We start from the raw sequence: 22,345 nt of genomic DNA on the forward strand, positions 1-22,345 counted from the left end.
ATTCATGATGCACTACACCGTTGTAATCCATGAAAACCGTCAGCATTGCCTTCTTTTTTGACTGAAAACGACGTGGTTTTTTTGGTCTCGGCTCATTTGGTGAACGCCATTCACTTGCCTGATGTCTGGATTGCGTGTCGTACTCATAAACCCACGTCTCGTCTCCAGTAATGATCCTTTTGATGAATGTGGGATCGGATTCAGCCTCGCAAATCATGTCTTTTGCGACGTCAACACGGTCTCTTTTTTGCATGAAATTGAGGTCTTTCGGTATGCTACACGACGGAAACCCAAATCATTAACCACAATGTCTTGGGCGGATCCATAGGCAATGTTCAAGTCCTCCGCTATTTCTCTGATGGTTAATTTGCGGTTATTGACCAACATTTCTTTTACTTTATCAATTTTTTCACCGACTTTCGATGTCGATGGTCTGCCACTGCGTTCATCATCTTCGATTGACTCACGACCACTTCTGAACCGCTCGTGCCACTGGTAAACGACCGTTTTTTTTTAGAGAATCGTTGCCGAAACACTTTTCCAACATTTCCAACGTCCGTGCGCCACTAAATCCGTTTTTTACGCAAAATTTAATACAAGTTCGTGGTTGCAAATTTAAATCCATTTCTGCAATTGTAAAAAATCGCCAACACACACAGAGATAGATGTACTCTTGGCTACGTAACTTTTGCAAATGTCAAGTTATGACACTAAGATTTAAAGGGAATATCAACAACAGATGTACCAATTTAACAAAAAAAACAGAACTCAAATCGGAACGATGGGAGCGCCACACGGTGGTTATTCCGGGAACTTTTTGATCAAGGTAGTATTCTACAAAATCTTTCTTCAATTTTTAATTTTATTCTCAAAGACAAATAAAATTTCATTTTTTTTTGCATTTTAGTTTGAAATTAAAGATGATTGTCAAGGCCTGTTCTAAAAAAGATGAGTGCTTTTGAATAAATACGTTATTAATTACCATTCAATCACACTTATTGGTCATAGTTGGCATAATCATGCCTCCAAAATACAGCCCTTGATTGCTCAAGTTTTTTCCATCTTTCAAATAATGCCTGGAACACTTCTTTTGGGATAGTTTCAAATCGGCATCCTTACAAGGTGGATTTCAACTTAGATAGTAGGAAAAGATTCGGTGGAGCATGAACTGGGGAGTAGGGTGGCTAGGGGATCACCAGTTCACTGTTTCTGGCCAAAAGCTCAGTATCAATCAATCGTGTGCGTGCCGGTGTGTTTTCGTGATGAAAACACACCAAAACTTGTTTTTCCACATTTGTGGTCTCTTTCGCAACAAGGCACGTCTTAATCTTCTCATAATGTCTATAAAGGGCTGATGTGGGCATCATTTGTTGACGTCGATGGTCGTCCACCTCTAAGTTCTTAATCGGCCAAGGTTTGTACAGACTGGTAGCAGTTGCACCAACGAAAACACTGTGCCCGATCCATATATTCATTGCGGAATACCCCTTGAACCATTGCATAAATCTTGGTTGCACTTTTCCCAAGGTTAAAACAAAATTCAATGCATGCAAACTGCTTCTCTAACACCTTCATTCTCACCGACACAAGAAGTCTTATAGCAAGCATGTGCAAGCTCAGACAAGAATCACTGTTGTGCGGAGACAAGTCAAGATACAGTCATGAGGATGGCAGTTTTTCACTTCTCACACACGCCTCTAGAGGGCGACACACCACCAACTGTGAACTGTCGAGCAGGTCACGTGTGGGAAGACCATTCTCATCTTTTTTAAACAGACCTTGTACATGTACATATGGAACCAGATTTATTATTTCAATTAATTCACATTTGGCATTGATTCCAAGTGATAAAATTAGCACTGCTTTGCTTAAAAAACAGTACTAACAAAACTTATCAAATTCTTAGCATTATCTTGAAGTATGTTCAAAGGAAAAATTAAAATATTAATGCAGTCCTCAGTTAGCTAAGGGGCCACACCTGAAAGGAATAATGATTGAGAAGCTACAGCTCAAAAACTAAAATGACCCACTTGTAAAATTTAACACATGAGGATACAGGATTAAAATAACATGCACTGAGACCCGGTAACAACTTAAGATACTGTTCAATTCCCAGTTTATGCAGTTTCAGGATGTAGATTCATGTATGAACTAAACTGAGTGTCGACAAAAATGAGAATAAAAAAAACATGATTTTAAATTTTTAACAAAGCTTTTTACCAAGTTCTACTTATTTCAAAGGTTTTCAAGAGTCACTATAGTAACTTATTTCAGCACTGCAGTATGTTTTATGAGAATAGCAAATAGCACACACCTTAATCATTGGGATGTTATACTCCGATTCCTTTTGCTCCATCTCTTCCTGTTTCTCACTTAGCTGACGTAAGGCACAGAGTAACTCAATGTTCTTAGTCTGCAACTCTTCAAAATCCCTGAATGTCACAAGGTGTTCAGATATAACCTGCATGCAAAATAATTTGAACCAATCATAAGTATAAGTGCTACCCACAAACGTTATTTCTTTTATTACTTTTTATTTGCCCAGAGATCACAATACAAAAATATCAGGTGGGTGGTGTATGTACATGATATAAGGCACGTCAAAGAAGAGCAAAGACACAGGCTCAATTAAGATACATACAAGGAAATGATGCTCATAGTTACATAAATGTTTGTTACAAACCCATGAACAGTGGCTGTAATATGCACATGCAATATCAAATAAAGAAAAATCATTGATCACCAACATGAATCGGACCATGACCATTGCTGGAAACTAAAAGTGAACTTACTCGTCGGGAATGTTGTTGAGATATTCGTCAACCAAGTAGAACATATTGCACTGTAGATATCTTTTTAATGTATGCCTGAATGCAGCAGTTCCCTTTGTATCCTTGATACTTTAGGGTAGTCTGTTATATAATCTGATGCCCATTTCATTGGGTCCTAGTTCCAATGCTTTACTTCTTATATTCCCATAATGGAAGTCATTCCTGCCTCTGGTTTAATGATGATGATAGGCAGAGTTAAGAGAATAGTTGCCAATGTTATTTTTTATATATAGAATTAGAAACATAATGTAGGTGCACGGGAGTGGTAGCAAATTTAATTCACGGAAAATAGGCCTCGATGGAGCATTGTGATGTTTCCTGGTGATGATTCTAATAGCTTTCTTTTGCATTTTAAAGATGGTTTGAGAAATAGCAGCTGATCCCCATAATATTATACTGTAGGTTATATTTGAATAAATTTCCCCATAGTACAAATTGAGTAGTACAGTTTTACTTGTACTTTCATGCATGTGTCTTAATAAGTAGCAAGTTGAACTGAGCTTGTGTTGAAGGGCTTTTACATGAGTATCCCAAGAAATATTTGCACATAAAGAAATACCTAGAAATTTGCATTGTCACATGCTCGATTGGTCATTGATTTTTACCAGCAATCATCTGAAACGTTCTTATTGCGTGTGAAGTATACTATTTTACTTTTATTTACATTTGAGTCTAGAAGGTTGTCTGTACACCACTTGTTTATTGCAAGTGTGACAGACTTAGATTTTTCCACAAGGCTGGGATATGTTTGTGTTGATATTATTACATTGGTGTCGTCAGCATACAACACTGGTATTATTCCATCATTATTTGGTAAGCAGTTAGGAAGGTGTATATCAGAAAGAGGAGTGGCCCAAGGGTTGAGCCTTGTGGAACACCTTTGTTAACTTGGTATGCTTCGGATGAATATTTTGACCCATCAACTTTGACCCAACAACAAGTAACACTACTTTCTAAGTGCGATTATGAATATAGGACTTCATCCAGTTTAGAGGAATTCCTCTAATTCCTATTCTATTGAGTTTAATTAGTAGTCTATTGTGGTTCACATTATCAAAAGCCTTTGACAATTCAAAAAACATTCCAAGAGTTTTGCGTTTAGCACCTAATGAATTAAGTATGCTGTCGATGGCCTGACATATGGCAGTTGTGGTAGACCCTTCAGATCTAAATCCATGCTGAGAATTTGAAAGTAGGAAGTTTTTTTTCGAGATAAGATGCTATTTGCATATACATGGCTTTTTCAAATACTTTAGCAAATGTATTTTGGATGGCTATTGGTCTGTAGTTGTTCAAATCATTGACACAGCCATGGTTTTCATGAATGGGCACTACTTTTGATTCTTTTAGTTGGGATGGGAAAATCCCTTGTATCAAAGATTCATTAATTAAAAATAAAAGTGTTGCTTTTATGGCTTCAAAACAATGATGGACAACTTTACCAGGAATTTCATCTGCGCCAGTACTGGATTTGTTTCTGAGTGAGGAGACAATAGTTTTTAGATTGGTTGCAGAACAGGGCTTGGCAAACATTGACGATAGTGCATTTGCAAAAAGCACATCGGCTGGAGAAGTAGTTGAGCAGGGAGCTGATACGCAGTATTTGTTAAATTTATTAGCTAAAGATGAATAGCTAATGGCAGTGCTATTTTCAGGGTTACAAAGTTTTGGGACAGTGAGTTATGGATTTTTCTTACCTCTACAGTCATTAATTATTTCCCTTGGACTTATTATTGGAATTAAGTAACTTATTATCATTATAAGTTCTTTTCCTGGTAGAAATCACTTTACGGTAATACTTTTGGAATTCCTTATAGTTTAACCTTTGTTCATGATTGTTTGAACTTTTACTGGAGATGGCAAGTTTTTTTAGGATAAATGAGTAGTGACGGATCTCGTCAGTTAGGCACGGCTTACATTTTGTTCTATGAAATATTTTATGATGTGTTACTGGAAAACACAATTCACCATTGTGTCGGAAAATTGAATAAAAGTAATTGAAACCTTTGTCTACTGACTTAAGGTCATAGAAGTTGTTCCAGTTTTGGGACTGTAGAAGGAGCAGAAAATGCTGCATATTTCCATGAGTAAGAGACCGCCTTAGGTAAGTTTTATCATTTAGGCTCTCCATTGGTTGGTTAGTATCAATACTAATTTTCACCATACAATGTCATACCTAGGTCACTAACAGCTGTTACTACTTTTTTTTGGTCAAGGTTGGTCACAGCATAATCAATTAGGGTGGCGGATGTGGGAGTGACTCTGATAGGATTATTATTGAAACATTCCATGCCGTAAGTTTTGAACAGATTCAACAATTCGGATCTTTGAGGGGAGTCAACTAAGAGATTACAGTTGAGGTCGCCGTTCAGCAGGAGTATCCGATTGTTTGCATATAAGGAGCAAAAGAGTTGGTCCAGTTTTTTAATAAATGCATGAAAATCACCAGTTGGTGATCTATAGACGGAGATGAGCACGAGCAATCCCACTGGAGTTTCATGGAAGCACACTGCACATTCAAAAGTTTTTTTCTTCCTTAAATAATAGTTACCAAATATAGAACTATGTTCTTTTAACGATCTCACACTTAGACCGAATATGAAAACAAATGAAGGTATTGTAACAACAGCGCAACTTTTCAAACATGACCAGTTTGGGAGATGATTACCTAATTATAAAAACATCATATTTATACAAATGCATTGAAATTGAACAGGTTAAGTCCCACATATCTAAATAATATTACAGTTTCAGGCTTAACATGATGGAAATTCTTCATGATGAAAAAAGACACTTGGCTTTTCTCCAAAAATAGTTTAAATAGAATCTAGATTTTGTTACAGCATAACATCATCTGGTAAAATACAATCTTTGGGCAATGCATATGTATACCATGCTGGGAATGAGGGGAGGGCCCATCCCCTGCCCAATCGAGTCTCCCTCCCTTCTCCAGATCCCCTGTCCCCTCTTCTAGCCATTGCTTTCCTCTCCTCCTCTCCCCTCATCCCAGCATCGTATACATATGCATTGCCCAAAGATTGTAATTCACCAGAAGATGTTACGCTGTAACTAAATCTAGGTTGTACTAGTTCTTGCACAACATCAATGTTTTCTGGCACAACACCTGATTTTGGACGACCTTCACGACTTTTGACGCTGAGCAATTGGCAGCCATTATGGAATTTGTTCAGCGTTTCACAGTGGCAAAGGATTGGGCTTCAATGCCAAAAGTAGTAGTTTTAAGGGTTTGTAGGGTGTGTCGACAGCTATGGTCATTTTGCACCACTGTCATAACGTAAAACTTATGTTCGTTTTAAACTAGGAATAAGTAAACAAATAAATATATAAATAAATAAAATAAACAAAAAAAAATTGCTAAAATCAAAAGCATTAAAATTATGAGCTCCAAAGCTAAAGCTGCCCCATTAAACCAGTTGACCTGAAAAAACTTAAGACTCTGTTTATAGACGCAGAGTCATCTCCTAAAATATTTTTTAAGTCTCCCCTTATCTTCAACATGTCTCTGGTCCTTTGGTATGTTGTACATTCCGTCAGGATATGTTTTATCGTCAGGGGTTGGAAACACTCATTGCAGCGGGGCTGTTCTTTTACCCCCGCAAAGAGGTACGAATGAGTGAGGGCAGAGTGTCCTATTCTCAGGCGCGTAATCATGACCTCTTCCCTCCGAGTTTTCCGGATGGAAGAGGACCATGGTGAAACGACCGGTTTTATTGCCCTGAGTTTATTATTTTGCAGAGACTGCCAAGCCTCCTTCCACTGATGCAGGACCGAGTTCCGCAAGGCAGCCTTTACGTCCTCCATTGGAACCAAGGTGGAGTCGGTCTCGGGTTTTCGAAGGGCATCCTTCGCTACCTGGTCAGCTTTTTCGTTACCTCTTATGCCGACGTGACCAGGAGTCCATATAAAGGAGACCCTGTTCCCCTTTCTCTGAAGGGACAACAGGGTATAATGGATCTCCTGGACTATCGGGTGCACAGGTGCAAAGACCGATAAAGATTTTAGGGCGCTCAACGAGTCTGTGCAGATGAGGAAAGAGCCATTGCTTTCTTTTATTTCTCCTAGGGCCGTCCTTATGGCTGACGGCTCGGCTGTGAAAATGCTGCAAGAAGTGTGCAGTTTTTTCCTCACGACTCCATGGTAGTGGGACACGACCGCATAGGCACATGAGAACTCTGACTTTGACCCGTTGGTGTAGACGGGGACAAAGTCAGAAAGTGAGCCGAGGACGGCACTGAAGAGCTGCTGGTATTCGGAATCGGTCGTTTTGGCTTTGCGGCGTGCACTGGCAATGAGTTTAATATCCGGCATTGGCGTTAACCAAGGCGGATACTTAGCATAGGAGACGGGGCATACTTGAGGAAATGTAAAATTTACCTCATTAATAAAATCATTAAAACGAACGGCAAAGGGCCTAGTTGCCCTTCTCCGCCTGTTAAATAAGTCTAAAAACCGTTGGTTAAAAACTATGTTAAAACAAGGGTGGTTTGTCTCTGATAAAATTTTACAGGCATAGTTGCCCATTAAAATCATCCTGCGGGTTTCCAACGGCGGCTCCCCTGCGTCTGCAAGTAAGCTTGGGACTGGGCTTGTTCTAAATGCCCCGGTGGCCAACCGTATCCCAGCATTGTGGACACATGTAAGTGGTCTCAAGTAAGACTCTCGTCCTGAGGAATACACGGAACCATAGTCCAGTTTGGATCGCACCAAGCCTCTGTACAATAAAAGCATGGTGGTGCGGTCTGCTCCCCAAGTGGAGTGAGTTAAAAACTTTAAAACGTTGAGGGTTTGGCGACACCTCTCACGTAACACGCGGATATGCTCCCGCCAGTTCAGCTTTTGGTCCAGGATCATGCCGAGAAAGCGGACGGACTCCACAAATGGAAGAATCCTACCCAACAGGGTTAGGGTCGGGGTAACGTGGTAACCGCGAAGACGGTGAAAGTGCATGCATTTCGTTTTCTCCATGGAGAAACGAAATCCGTACTTTCACGACCACTCTCCCAGTTTGTTTAGAGTCACCTGGGCTTGCCTGGAAGCGTTTGGCAGTCGTGTCGACCGGCAGAATATGGCTAGGTCGTCCACATAGAGCGATGCCATCACCGGGGCATTGATGCATTCCACCACGTCGTTGATGGCAATGGCAAATAACTGCAGTACTGAACCCTGGGGTACCCCGTTCTCCTGTGTAAAAGATCGGGATAAGTGCTTCCCAGTCCTTGCTTTAAAAAGGCGGTTGGTTAAAAAATTCCTGATAAATAGGGCCATGTTGCCTCTAAATCCCCACTTGTGCAACGTGTTGAGGATTCTCCATCGCCACACACTATCATAGGCCTTCTCCAGGTCGAAGAAGACTGCTATGACGTGTTGACGGTGGAGAAAGGCTTCCTGGATGAAGTTCTCAGTGCGCACCAGATGGTCTGTCGTGGACCTGCCACGCCGAAAGCCGCACTGAGCGTCGGGGAGCAGGTATCGACTCTCCAAGCACCGCATGAGACGTCGGTTTACCATCCGTTCCATCACCTTGCACAGGCAGCTGGTGAGAGATATGGGACGGTAGTTATTTGGGTCATTTTTGTCCTTGCCCTGTTTTGGGATTGGTATCACGATGGACTCTCGCCAGGCATTTGGAAAACTGCCCTCGTTCCAAAGTTGGTTGAGGGTATTTAGGACCTCCCCAATCACAGTTTCCGGAATGTTCCGAAGAAATGCGTTGTGGATTTCGTCCGCCCCTGGCGAGGTGTACATTGTAATATTCGCTTGTGGGACCTGCACCAAAATTGAGAGGGACTCTCTCGCATCGTCTCTTCAGGTTCGCAAAGTCCGCGGCATAGCCCTCGTCACTGCTATTGGCCGCGAACTGACTCGCAAATATGTTGCTTATTTTGGCAGGTGAATTAACCACCCGGCCAGCAACAAGCAATGGCGAGGTGACAAATGAGCCCTTGGACCCGGAGATTTTCTTAACTTTGTCCCATACCTGACCAAGTGGCGTGCGATGGTTGATGGTAGAGACAAATTCTATCCAGGAAGCCCTCTTGCCTCCTTGACGGCCCTTCGAGCCTGCGCTCTCTGGCGGCGGTACGATGCCAGATTGGTTGCCGTGGGATATTTTTTTAAAATATTCAATGCTTTTTTCCTCGCCCGAATCGCCCTGTCGCATTCCCCGTTCCACCAAGGGACAGGAGCTCGATTAAGATTCCCGGACGTACGAGGGATACTTTTGGTAGCTGCCGCCAAGAGCGTTGAACTTAGTTTATCGACGTTGTGCAACGCGTCGAAACTTGCATCATGTTTATATGTAAACGTACACTTGAAAAGTGGCCAGTCCGCACGGTTAATACGCCACTTTTCCAGAGGTTTTGAAATGGTGGGCGAAAAGTCTTCTTTAACGAGTAGAAGAGGAAAATGGTCACTCCCACAGAGATCGTTGTGGGTGGACATGCTCAGCTTTGGGGCTAGACTTCTCGAGCATAAACAAAGATCTATAGCTGAGAATTCCCCATTGAAGCTGTTAAAGCAAGTTTTTTCGCCGCTATTTAATAATAACAGGTTAAAATCCTCAATAAAGTTGGATAAGATTCGACCTCTCCTATTACTTTGGGTTTCTGGCCCTCCCCAGAGAGGATCATGGGCATTAAAATCTCCCATCAAAATGAACGGCTGAGGAAGCTGGCGGACAAGGGCTTCAAGGTTCAGGCGGGTCACCGGTGCACCCTCTGGCAGATACACGTTACATAACGTCATCCTCTCAGGGGTGTGCACCGTGACAGCGACAGCCTGGAATGGAGAGTTCAGTTGGACTCGGGAGGTGTAAAGGGCCTCACGGGTCGCATCCGCTACTCCACCTTGGGCTCGTTGGCCACTTAGGTCATCCATTCTAAAAACAGTGAACTCCTTCAGAATACCCTTATCTTCAGCCTTAAAATGGGTCTCTTGGAGACAAATGCAAGAGGGTTTAAAATCTTGGATTAAAATGGCCAGCTCCTCCTTGTGCCGATAAAAACCATTGCAGTTCCACTGCAATATGGAACACATTTAAAGTTCTAAATTAAAATGAATAAATAAATAAGTTGACTAAAAAGGGAGATGACCAGCTCTATTGAGGTTATCACTTGAAGCGATGTTTCCTCTTCCACTCGCTTGCGAAGACCTCTGTATCAGAGATACTCTGGTCCTCTTCAATTACCTCCGGCTTCTTTGGCTTGTATGGAGGTGGTGGGGAAGGTGTATTCTCACGCCCTTTTGGCGTGTTCCCCTTGGTGGTTTTTTGTGGGCTCTTTTTTGAAGGGCCCACAGGAGTAGGTGGCTCCTTGTCCACCTTACTCTTCGTATCTTTCACCCTTTTGGGTTTAGGCGCTTGCATGTCAATAGGGGACTCTTTCGGGATCTCTGTCTGCGTGGCGATGGTACACTTTACACATGGCGTGGTTGCAACGGAAGCAAAGGACCGGGAGAAAGTTGGGGCGATTAGCGCCCTGTATTTTCTCCTCGCTTCCGCATATGGGATTTTTTCCAATGTTTTAATCTCCATGACTTTCCTCTCTTCTTTCATCTTCGGGCAATCCCGAGAGTACACTGGGTGTGTACCCTCGCAATTGACACAAAGAGGTTCCGAAGAGCACTCTTTATCCTCGTGCGCGTCTTTGCCACAGCGCGGGCAGGTGGCCTTGCCCTCGCAGTGACATGGCCGAACCGTTGGCATTTGAAACAACGCACGGGATTTGGGATGAATGGCCTCACTGGTACCGATTCATAGCCCACAAACACCTTGTCGGGTAGTCTATCACGCGCAAACGTCAAGATCACGGAGGTGCTGTTAACGTTTTCTCCGTTGCGCCTTGTGGTGAGTCGACGACAATCAGTCACTCCCTGAGAGAACATTTCTCTCTTGATTTCTTCCATGTCCACGTATAGGAGGTCGTAGTGACTGATGACTCCCCGACAGGTGTTAAGAGTGCGGTGCACCTCCACCTTAATCGGAATGTCATGGAGCATTCCCATAGCCAGCAGTTTTTCGCTCTGTGTATCGTTCAGGGTCTCTATAAGAAGTGTACCATCCCTGAGCTTCTTCACGCTCTTTGGGTCGCCAGGCACAATCTGTGACAACACTCTGCGAATTAAGAAAGGGGAAACCTTTTTCAAGGTCTCACCATCCTTTATACACGACATAATCAAATAGCGCTTACATGCGCCAATACACTTCTCTCCCCTGCCGGTGTCCGGACGGGATCTTTTTAGTGGTGGAAAGGGTTTTTCCTCCATAATAATAAATGATTCGTCCCTCGGCCTCCCCACCCGCCACGGAGCCACACATTTGGGACGCCACTCCGCCAAACGGGAGCGGTCGCCAGGGCTAACTCGAGGGATATAGCACTTCAGGAGTGGTTGTCTGTTTCGGGGTGGATCTTCGGTGCAAGGGCCCACCAAAACCCTTGCATCTCCGACCTCCCTACGCAGACCCCCACAACCTTGGCACTCACCACCGGAGCGAAAAGGCGACGGAAGCCGATTGACCGGGAGTGGCTAGGCTCCCGGCCTCCCGTTTACGTGAAATCTGGGGCCAGAGGGATATCGCTCTCCAGTCCATACAGGGCATCCGAAAACCCTGCTGGGAACCAGAGAGATCACCCTCCAGGATCCCCTTCTCTCCCTTATGGGTCTCCAGGCACGGCGAACACCTGGGCGGATCGCAGGCCAGATGGTATGGCCGCTCACAGACAGTGGATCCACAGCACTGTCTGGGCACATCCCTTGCTGGCTTGGGGTTTGTTTTCGGGGTTTTCGGGGTTTTCTCCCCGCCCTTTTAGTCGCCTCTTACGACAAGCAGGGATACTGCGGGAGTATTCTCTATCCCCCTAACGCGGGGGGTTTCAATGCCAAAAGTTGAAGTAAGTTGATTGATGCACTACTGTCTTGATAACCTGTGTCAAAAGTCGTAAAAAATCATTGTACGAAAGTGTTCACAAGTAAACTCCATTTTTTTGCTGAGACTAAGTGTGTGCCAGACCTGTGATGTGCAAGTGCGCGGAACATACAGTCACCTAAGGCAAACATTGTTCCCGATACTTTGTATACAAACCTTGTACATCTCAGTTATATATTTTTCAAATGTATCAACCAAAATATTTGCAAAAACCTTTTTCTTGGGATAAATACATGAAACAAATGGCACTAAGATGAAAGAAGAAATTCAAATCACCAATATTCCTGCATAAAAACCATTAACACAGTAATTAACCCGAAGGTTGGTTTGGTAGGTGATCGTAGAGTTCACCCAGTATTAAGCCCGACGGCGTGTGAAATTCACACATTAGCAGGGCATTAAGGGGGGCCAGTTCCTTTCCTTGTGCCGGTTATGGTTTCCCAGGAAAATCTGGTTCCCGAAAAATCACATAGCTCGGGTGGAGATGCAGGTGCCCACAGTGATATGCCAGGGAATTGAACCTGGGCCCTCTGGTCAGCAGTCCAACGCTCTACCCCCTGGACCACCATGATCCAATCCTGTATACTTGGATTAATAATGCCCAAACTCCAAGTAAACCCAAGATTTCCCTCATTTCCTCCATAATGAAAATCTAATTTTTGCTCGGTTGAACATAGCAATAGTATCCATATTAAATGAGTTCGTTATTCTCCACAGACTGTATTTCAAGGTTGAACGCATTTCACAAACTTGTGGCATTATCAGGTGATGGCTCACCTGATGATGCCGCAAGTTTGTGAAATGCGTTCTAGCTTAAAATACAGTCTGTGGAGAAAAACGAACTCATTTAATATGGACACCAAACAAGTCCATGAAGTGAAGCCTGAAAGTGTCAAGTATACAGCAATAGTGTCCTATTATGAAGCTCACTTAAGGCCGAGATGTTGCTCTCTCACTGGTCTGCATTCTATGTGGCTCCAGGATAAGGCACAGTTGAAATACATAGAAAACCATAATATTTCATATGCTGTGACTCAAGCCCCACAAGTTTGCACCAAAGAGGTCACTCAAAAGGTCATCGGGGTCCACTACACTCCATAAAGGAGCGCACAGATCCTCTAGCCCTTAAGGAACTTATGATACCATGTTTCTCATGGTCTCACGGCTCAAGTTTGATACTTAGGTTGCCATGTCTATGTGAAAGTTAAACAGTACCAGTTAGGAATGTTTGGAATAATCGCACCACTTTCCTGTGCTCTTGTGAAAAGTTGTCGGCACTTCCATTATTTATGTAGGGAATTTATCCATAATCCAAGATAAGCTACCTCTTAGACTAATGGAGAAGTCCCATGTAACAATAGTTTATAACTTATTAGTCAATACAAAACTTATATGCTGAACTCTTTAATATTGAGATTTTTTAGAATTGTATCAATGTTGCAGCTTGATGTCACTTAAGCTGAGGTGCAAGGTCCTTATTAACAAATAAATATTAATTGAGTGGTTATTACTTAAAACAAGAACAAAACAAATCAAAACGTAACAAGAGCTATGCCAGTGATAGATGAAATAAAATCAATGACCTTCACCATTAACTACTCATCAGGAATAGAAAGAAGATCGACAATTAGGAATGTATAGAGCTGCCTTCATAGAAAATGAGTGAAATTTCTTTGTGATCATCAATGCTGTACAGTTGATGAGTTTACCTCCCTTTCTCAAGGTTGAATGATTTTCTTCATAAATAACTCTACGAAAACACTCAGGTTACTGCTCTTGAATCCTGTTGTTGGTATTTACTCCGTAGACTTAATTACATATTCATTTTGAGGAACATACTGACTCCGTAAATTCCCCTCTGTGATGTCCGCAAAACAGACAATGAGACTGTGTGTTGTTCCATACTTGTTACAAACATGTCTTAGAAGAACCAATAAACAGGGGGGATACCCTGAGAGCATGCTACCCATGCCTTGGCACTCTCGGCATTTCCACAGTAAACAATCTCCCCCTTATTCAGCAAGTCTGACTCAGTGCCAGAGGATATCAGGTCCTTATCTCTTTAGATGAGGGCATCAAATGTCTCAAGTACATTCCCCTTGAGTTTCCATCACATCGAGTGGTCCTTACAGATTAACATACATGGAGGGGATGAGAGTCAACAAGGTGTTGCCAGAATATTAAATAAACAGACACAAGAAGCATAGTTAACATGGAACAAGCAACGACTAAAATATAGCTAGCAGAGATAAAAGCCGAACCAACAAACTTATTATTCAGGTACACATGCCACCAAGCAATCATAAGGAGGAAGAAGTCGATAGGATATATGACCTGTTAGAGAAAATAATCGCGTATGCTCCTGCAGGAACACATTTGATAGTGATGGGGGATTGGAATACGATAGTAGGCGAAGGAAGAGATGGTGATGAGGTGGGGGACTACGGTTTAGGCACGAGGAATGCCGTCATCACCAACCAGTGACCGTTAGTCATCACCAACACTTTGTTTACACATCACAAAAGGCATAGGGGTACAAATGGGAAATGCCAGGTAACTCAGAAAGATATCAGTTAGATTATATTATGGTTAGGCACAGGTTTAGGAACAGTGTGATCAATTCGCACAGCTTCCCGTATGTAAAATAATCGCGTATGCTCCTGCAGGAACACATTTGATAGTGATGGGGGATTGGAATACGATAGTAGGCGAAGGAAGAGATGGTGATGAGGTGGGGGACTACGGTTTAGGCACGAGGAATGCCGTCATCACCAACCAGTGACCGTTAGTCATCACCAACACTTTGTTTACACATCACAAAAGGCATAGGGGTACAAATGGGAAATGCCAGGTAACTCAGAAAGATATCAGTTAGATTATATTATGGTTAGGCACAGGTTTAGGAACAGTGTGATCAATTCGCACAGCTTCCCGGGAGCAGATGCGGATTCTGACCACAATTCAAAGTGTAGCATACGTTTCAAAAAGATAAGGTAAGGCTAGGAAATGCAATTTAGATGCATTAAATAGATTGACAAGGAAGGAGTATCAGCAGGCTGTAGAGAAAATCATGGATGACGGTAAAGAGCCGAGTACTATCGAAGAAAAAAGGGAATGTATTAAGAAAGTGATATCGGAAGCCACAAAAGAAACTATAGGAACGAATGAATGGGAAAAGGACAAGGAAACCATGGATCACAGATGAAATGATTAGAAAGATAGATGAGAGAAGAAAATGGAAGAATGTAAACATACAGTAAGACTGAAGGAAGTCCAAAGAGTTTAATAATAAATTTAGCAAATGGTAACACATAAAGCAAAAGAAGCATGGCAGAAGACGCGGTGGAAGGACATGGACTGGTAGCAGAGAAAGGGTGAAATTGGTGCACTATACAAGAAGGTGAAAACGCTATCGAGAAGTAAGAAGTGAAGATGTGTTAACAGTTAGAGATAAGTCAAGTAAGATAATAGTTGACACAGAAAAGATCCAAGAGGGATGGAAGGAATATATAGAAGAAGTGTATGGTGAAGAACTTAGGCCAACAAATTTAGACATAGAAAGAGAATATAACGTAGATGAAGATAGCTTAGGTCCAGGCATACTTGACAATATGATAGAAAGGGCATTAAGGGAGATGAAACTAAATAAGGCCGTGGGGGTGGACAACATTCCTGCGGAACAACTTAAGGACTTAGGAAAATATGGGAGGACTAGACTAATTCATGGCATCTATGAAGAAGGAATCTGGTCGGAAGATTTTGTGAGATCAGTGTTAGTTCCTATTCCAAAAAAGGTATAGGCTACATCATGTGACAACTACAGAACAATTAAGTTTGATTTCACAAGCAGCTGACCTGGTTCTCAGGATTATCAACAACAGGATGGAGACCATGGTGTATGAAAACTTAGGGTATGATAAGTTTGGGATTAGGAAGGTGAGAGACACACGTGATGAAATTGCAGTAATGAGATCACTAATAAAAATGAATATGCAATACAATCAAGATGTATTTGCCTATTTTGAAGATTTCGAAAAGGGGTTTGAGAGAGTGGATTGGGAGAAACTAATGAATATTACTATTGCAGAAAATATGAATAGATTGGAGGAAAAGGATACTAAGCTACAACCTGTCAATATCTCAGACTGATAAGGTGCAAGTGGGGAACGGAGAGTCTGGATTGGCAGTCTTAGACAGAGGTGAAAAGCAGGGTTGTCCATTATCACCTGTGCTGTTCCTCGTATAATTGTATGAGTAGGAAATGATTAAAGAGGTATGGGAAAACTGGAGATAAGAATGAAAGTTGGTAAAAAAAACTCACAACATGTAAGGTTTGTTGATGAACCATCTCTAGTTTGTCAGTCAGCCAAGGGGTTGCAAGTATTGCTGATGGAATTGGAAATTAAGAGTGATAGATATGGGATGAGAATCAATGTGAATAAAACAAAGGTTATGCAATTTTCCAGAAAGACATAGGCTAAGCATAACGTTAAAATAGGAGGGCAGAAACTAAAGCAGGTAGAACAGTTTACGTATCTCAGAAGTGTTTTGAACCAGAAGGGTCAAAGAAGTAGGGACATAAGGAGAAGAATTGCACTAGAAAATAAGGCTTTCACAAAGAGGAGGGAGTTAATGACGGGGACGATGAGTAAAGATGTTGAGAAAGGGCTTGTTTAAACTTTAGATATGGATCGTAGTTATCTAAGGCGTGGATGCATGATCACTGAAACAGGATGGTAGGCGCACATTGGAGGCTTTTGAAATCTGGTTTGGAAGAAGGACGGAGAAGGTGAAATGGACCGAAAAGAAAATAAATGAGGAAGTGCTATATGTTGGGCAAGGAAAGGGAATTGCTGGTAGAAATCATTAGGAGGCAGGAGAAATGGATTAAAAGCATATTTATCTGAACTGGGATGTTGAAGACGGCAATAGAGGGGAGAATGTGAGGCAAATGAGGAAAGGGAATGAACAGGATAGGGATGTTGGATAGGATGAAGGGAGGAGGGAAGCACACAGGGATGAAGCGGGACTTGTTGTAGAGTAGGATAAAGGAATGTGTTTTTTTATGAGAAACAAAATATTTATTTCCTAGTTGTGTCCATCCTGCACCTACCATAACTGGTAGATTACTTAATAAAGCAGTCACTAAATTATTGTTTTCACTCACATATAAGATGTCTTAATCCAGGAAACATCAGTTTATTGTATCTCTCACTTTAAACAGTGGAAAACTGATTTTAAAGCAATTGAAAATGCATCAACCATGGAAATTTCTTGACAAGATACTGCATCAACAAATGGTTACTAACATTGGCAGGATGACCACTCATATTCTAGATTTTCATTTCTAGCTTTTCTCAACTGACATGCTAATTATTTGTCTTGTTTTGTTTTCTTTTGAGTATACAGAACCTCATTAAGCACTTTTCCATGCAGTTTATCGCACATTGCATTCATGCCAAAGTCAATTCTGCTTTTTAGTTTCAGGTTTTGCCAGGGTCTAAATGTGTGATACCTTATGGCTACCACTAATTGATCTCACAACTAATAGGAGCATCATTTTCACTGTCAATTCTCAATTATTTTCTCATACTCATTTTAATATCGAATTCCAGAGTTTCTGTAAAAATCTTCCTTTCCCCTTAACTTCCTGAATTATTTGAAGAAATTGACTAATTCTGGACTTTGACCTGACTTTCCCAACTCAGCGGCAATCACTCTCATTGATGTAAATTTTAAGGCCATTTCACCTGACTTATAGAGTGAATGAAAATTAAAAACAACGATAGGAAACATTCATTTTATAACAAATAAACATTAATATTTTTCAGATTTTAGGAGTGGAAGATCACCTACCTGAGAAGCTGATGTCTCCATTGTGGATGACACCACGTGGTCATCTCGTGATGCAGCAACGTAGCCTCCCCTTGCTTCTTCCACTTCTTTCAGCAAGGTACAAACCTATGATAGAACATTATAACATACTTGGTTCAGCTTTAAGAAAGAAATTATACAAAACATGGATATGGAAATCATGAGAAATAATAATAGAAAAATTACTCTCGCTGGAGAGCCAGTACGCTAGCCACCACACCATGCTGATCCACTCTGAGAGAAGGCCAGACATATAGTGAGTTATCTCATTGAAACTTGCAGTATGAACCTTACTCCTGTAAAAATACTTAAGCCACTGAACACCCTAAATAGCATGAATATTGTTAAATAAAAGTAAGATCCCTAATCATTTTTTAAACAATGACAGATTTTCAACAAAAAATTAAGACAAACCAGTTTCAAGGGCTGTGAATGAATATAAAGGGGGCAAAGGAGTGTTGCCATAAAGGTGAAATGGTGAGAAATTCATTGAGTCACTAACCAAGGACCTGCAATGGCCTATTATATGGCCTGCAATAACCTTAAGCCCAAGGCTTAAGGTTATTCCATTAATTTCCCCATGAAATCAGTTATGAATCAAAAGTACCTGTGTCAAGAAAAGCTGTTCAATCTATTAAAAAATAATATGCTCAACTTTTTGAGTGTATTCGGAATTGTCACTACAAATCAATTCCGACTAAACTAAACAATATCTCAATATAGTGGAACCTCACTTGACGAGCACTGTGAACAGTGAGTAATTTGCATAATGAGCACAATTGCTGTTCCCGGACTCACTTCATTAGTGCCTTCTCATGCAATGGTTGATGAGGCGAGCAGAATTCCCTCATTCATCACATACCTGCTACTGCAGTTTGTCTCTAGCACTCGGTTCGCTAGAATCTTGGTGTTGCTAGTGATCACACAATTTTGCAAATTTGTGTTCAAACATAGTGACTTTTTTGGCAAAGTTTAGTAATATTTTGTGCATATTTTAAAAGTTTACCCCAAAGAAAAATCTGTAAGAAGAAAGCCATTGGAGAATAAAAATAAAAAATAACAGTAGAAATGAAAAGTAAAATCATTGAAAATTGGAAAAAAGGTGTGAGGTGGCTGATCTAGCACGCACATCAACAATTGATTGACTTCAACGGATGGCCTTTTCTTCAAGAATACAGACAAGACTAAGGAGCTATATGCTACAAAAAGAGTGGCAAGGGTATCTACGCAACGGTTACGTAATCTCAACGATTTCAAAGGCTGCTAAACCCCGGTCAGTTCTTATCATACTTATGAGCAGTGAGGAGTGTGCGTTTGCCATCGAGGCCTACTCATCGAACGGAAGTTATGCGAATGCACCCCAGTGTGCCTCCCGAAATCACTTTAATGTAGCCCCGTCGGGGCCTGTCCCGGACCAGAAATCAATTGTTACATGGGTCACAACGTTCAGACAAACCGCGAGTGTGACAAAGTGGAGAATTGGTGCCCCCTCGGCCCATAAGTCACCAAAGAACATTGAGGCAGTGAGAGCCGCCATCTAGGAATCCTCATGGCATTCTGCACACAAACGTGCATCAGCCATCAGACTTTCTGATCATTTAGGGAGGTTAATTCTTCACGATGACCTTCATTACCATTCTTAAAAGTTAGGGATTGAGCAGGAACTCTCCAAACGTGACTTCACTTCTTGGATAAAAATAAGTGTTACTTTTCTCAAAAAGTTTCTGATTGCGCAATTGTGTTTTTCAGTGATGAAGCCCATTTACATGCGAGTGGATTTGTCAACAAATGGAACGTGCGCCAATGTTCTGACACCAATCCCAGAGAATTGCATCAGATGCCTTGGCATTCTCCTAAATTTACAGTGTGGTGTGCAATTTCCTCAGTCGGTATTGTTGGTCCATGGTTTTTGAAGAAAATGGGGTCACAGTGACAGTGAATTCAGACCGGTATGTAAACATGTTGGAGGAATTTTGTTTTCCACGACTCAATGAACTGGACTAGGGGGACATTGGGTTCCAATGGCTCACACTTGAAGGGCATCGATAGCTGTTTTGAGGGAACACTTCCCAGAGCGCCTCATCTCAATAAGGGGTGATTGGAAGTGGCCAGCCAGGTCCCCTGATTTGGCCCCTTGACGTTTTTTTGTGGGGTCCTTTGAAACCTCTCATTTATGCCAACTGTCCACGGGCCCTACAAGACCTGAAGGACAACATCCAGGCAGAAATTACCAATATACCTGCTGCTTTTCTGGTAAGGGTCATGACAAACGCCAGAAATCGGCTTAGTCAGTGAATGAACAATGAAGGGCATCACCTACCGGATAAAAGGCCATATCATGCTGCTATTTTGTGCAAATGCAAGTGACAAATTTGAAAATCAAACCCTAGCTTGTTTACATTCAGAAACTCCACGAGCCTTCAAGAACTGTTAAGTCCAAATCAGCATGCTAAATGAGATGTGTAGGTCATAGGAAACTTTTGCATCATCTGTATCATGCATTGCCCTACTAAGGCAGTGGCAATGTATGCCATAAATTTATTGAAGGATCATTTTGAGTCGCATTTTTACCAAATTTTGAAGAGTTAGCAAAAACAAATTTGCCTAGACAGTTTCTGGTAAAAAGGAGTTGGGCATGTAAAATAAATAATTAGCAATTTATTTTGATTCTTTTTTGCATCTATGAGTCGAGTTTACACTCCCGGTTGCTTCATTCCTTGATTGAGGAAAAGGTGAACGTGATCCACGGACTTTAACAATGTATACATAATTTCCTATGAATTAAACTTGCACATCATTTATTTTTTTGGCATGGAATGCATAATCACATTTTTTATGTTATTTATACGCAAAAAGTTGTTTCACTAAATGAGTGTTTTACGAGAAAGACTGCGGAACAGATTATGCCCATACTATGAGGTTCTACTGCATAGTATCATATTGGTATGTATGTATAAATGCCTAATGTTTTTTTCTTAATTCGTGAAGCTTATATCTGACGTGCCCTGTATTTGTGAATAGGCACAAAATCTCAGGACACATAAAATGCATCATTATTATTTAATTAGCTTCAAAATTCTAGAAAGAAAGGAGGTATTTACCTGTCGGCTCAGGTCTTTTATTTCAACCTTCAGCCTGGCATTTTCCCTGCTGTAATGGCCAGATGCTTTACGTGCCTCCAAGGCTTCATCCTGGAGCTGCTGTGCTTCCAGGACCAATTCGTCACAGCGGGTTGAGAGGTGATTTATGCTCAATATGGCACTCTGATAGTTCTCTCTCTCCAATTTCAAATGAGGGGTCCTTTCTTCTAATTCCTATAATTTATTTCAAACCAACAATAACATGAAATTATTCAAAATTCATCATCAATAAAGTTAATGACTATCTTGCTCATATTTGAAATAAATAAAAACTGTCAATTTTTTCAATACCATGAATGAATTAAACCAAAAAAATACCAAATGTTTTTTCCACTGAGGACAATGGAGACAATGGGGACAAGTATAAAAAATTTCATCCATTTGAAGCTATATTGTTGGTACTGGAGGAAAGGGCACTATCACAAACACATCGGACATGAGTAACAATGCATTATGAAATTACACACAACAGCACTCCCCGATAGATAAGAAACCCTCTTCATGAAAAAAGGTGAGCCCTCATACGCGCACCACGGGAGCTATCACATTCAACATTTGGATGTTCACCTAAGCAGGTGAACAGACACCAAACCTTTACCAAGCCCCTTTCCCCAAAGATTAAAGAAATTCATGCTTCATAACTATAGCTTACCGTTAGGATGGCATTCAAGAATAAATTGAGCTTTTTACTCTGCTGCTTTTCAATAAAAAGCTCCTCGGATACTGTAACATACTGGCTGTATATTTGAGTTAAACTCAAACCAGATTTAATAAGACGACTAGCAGCTGCTGCCGAGGGGCTGAGAATTTCAAGCTGCTCCTGTGTAATTTCTGAAAGGCACACAAAAGACGCAATAGAATCTTGTAAGTTTAATGATGGACATTACATACAATATGTGATCAAAAAAAGATCGGACTGATTTTATTCTGCGCAAGCCGTTCAACAGATCAAAACGAGAGACAATGCACCATCTAGCGACACATCTGACCACTAAAACTAGAGGGGTTGCCTTTGTTTACATCGACTCGTTTTGCAGCAGCAGCGGTACGTGTCTTCACCTGTTCATTGCCCCGTGCAACGGCAGCAATGAAGGAGCTAGAGGAACAGCGTGTACGCGTGAAATTTCATTTCAAACTTGGCAAAAGTGCTACAGAGACATTTGGAATGATTCAGCAAGCCTTTGTTATTCAAGCTATGAGTCAATGTCCCGAAAGCCCCAATCCTATATTCCCTCTTCCATGTGAAATATTCTTTGCTGAAAGCACTTACACCCCTAAAAAATGGAGCTGAATGGCTTTAGAAACCCACTGCTGCAACTTTTCCTTAGTCACTGGAGGGGACCTGGATCCCTCGATGTTCAGTGGAATGCTTTAGCCAGTTGGCCGGACTCGGGTGTCTTGGTAGCTGAACTGGCCCTTGGAGCACTTGGCCGGGCATCAGGGATCTGGATTCGAATCCCTTTCAAGGTGAATGATGCCTTAGTAGCTAAACTGGCTAAAGCATTCAGCCAAACATTGAGGGATACGGGTTCAAATCCATCATGTCAAATAATTAT

At 41.5% G+C, this 22,345-nt stretch overlaps 1 protein-coding gene across 3 annotated transcripts in view; it reads right to left on the reverse strand.

The window, feature by feature from the left end:
- Nucleotides 1-22,345, reverse strand: part of Mgtor (nuclear basket protein megator) — a 160,327-nt gene that overhangs the window by 132,535 nt on the left and 5,447 nt on the right. For all 3 annotated transcript variants that reach the window (XM_071598245.1, XM_071598243.1, XM_071598246.1), the window contains exons 6-9: nt 21,442-21,620; nt 20,751-20,963; nt 17,632-17,736; nt 2,315-2,461 (exon numbers count right to left, since the gene is read on the reverse strand). In XM_071598245.1, the coding sequence (XP_071454346.1) occupies nt 2,315-2,461; nt 17,632-17,736; nt 20,751-20,963; nt 21,442-21,620 (644 nt within the window). The remainder of the gene's footprint in view (nt 1-2,314; nt 2,462-17,631; nt 17,737-20,750; nt 20,964-21,441; nt 21,621-22,345) is intronic.

This window comes from Hetaerina americana, unplaced genomic scaffold (assembly GCF_022747635.1).
Source record: "Hetaerina americana unplaced genomic scaffold, ioHetAmer1.1.p SCAF_92, whole genome shotgun sequence".
Taxonomy (NCBI): Eukaryota; Metazoa; Arthropoda; class Insecta; order Odonata; family Calopterygidae; genus Hetaerina; species Hetaerina americana.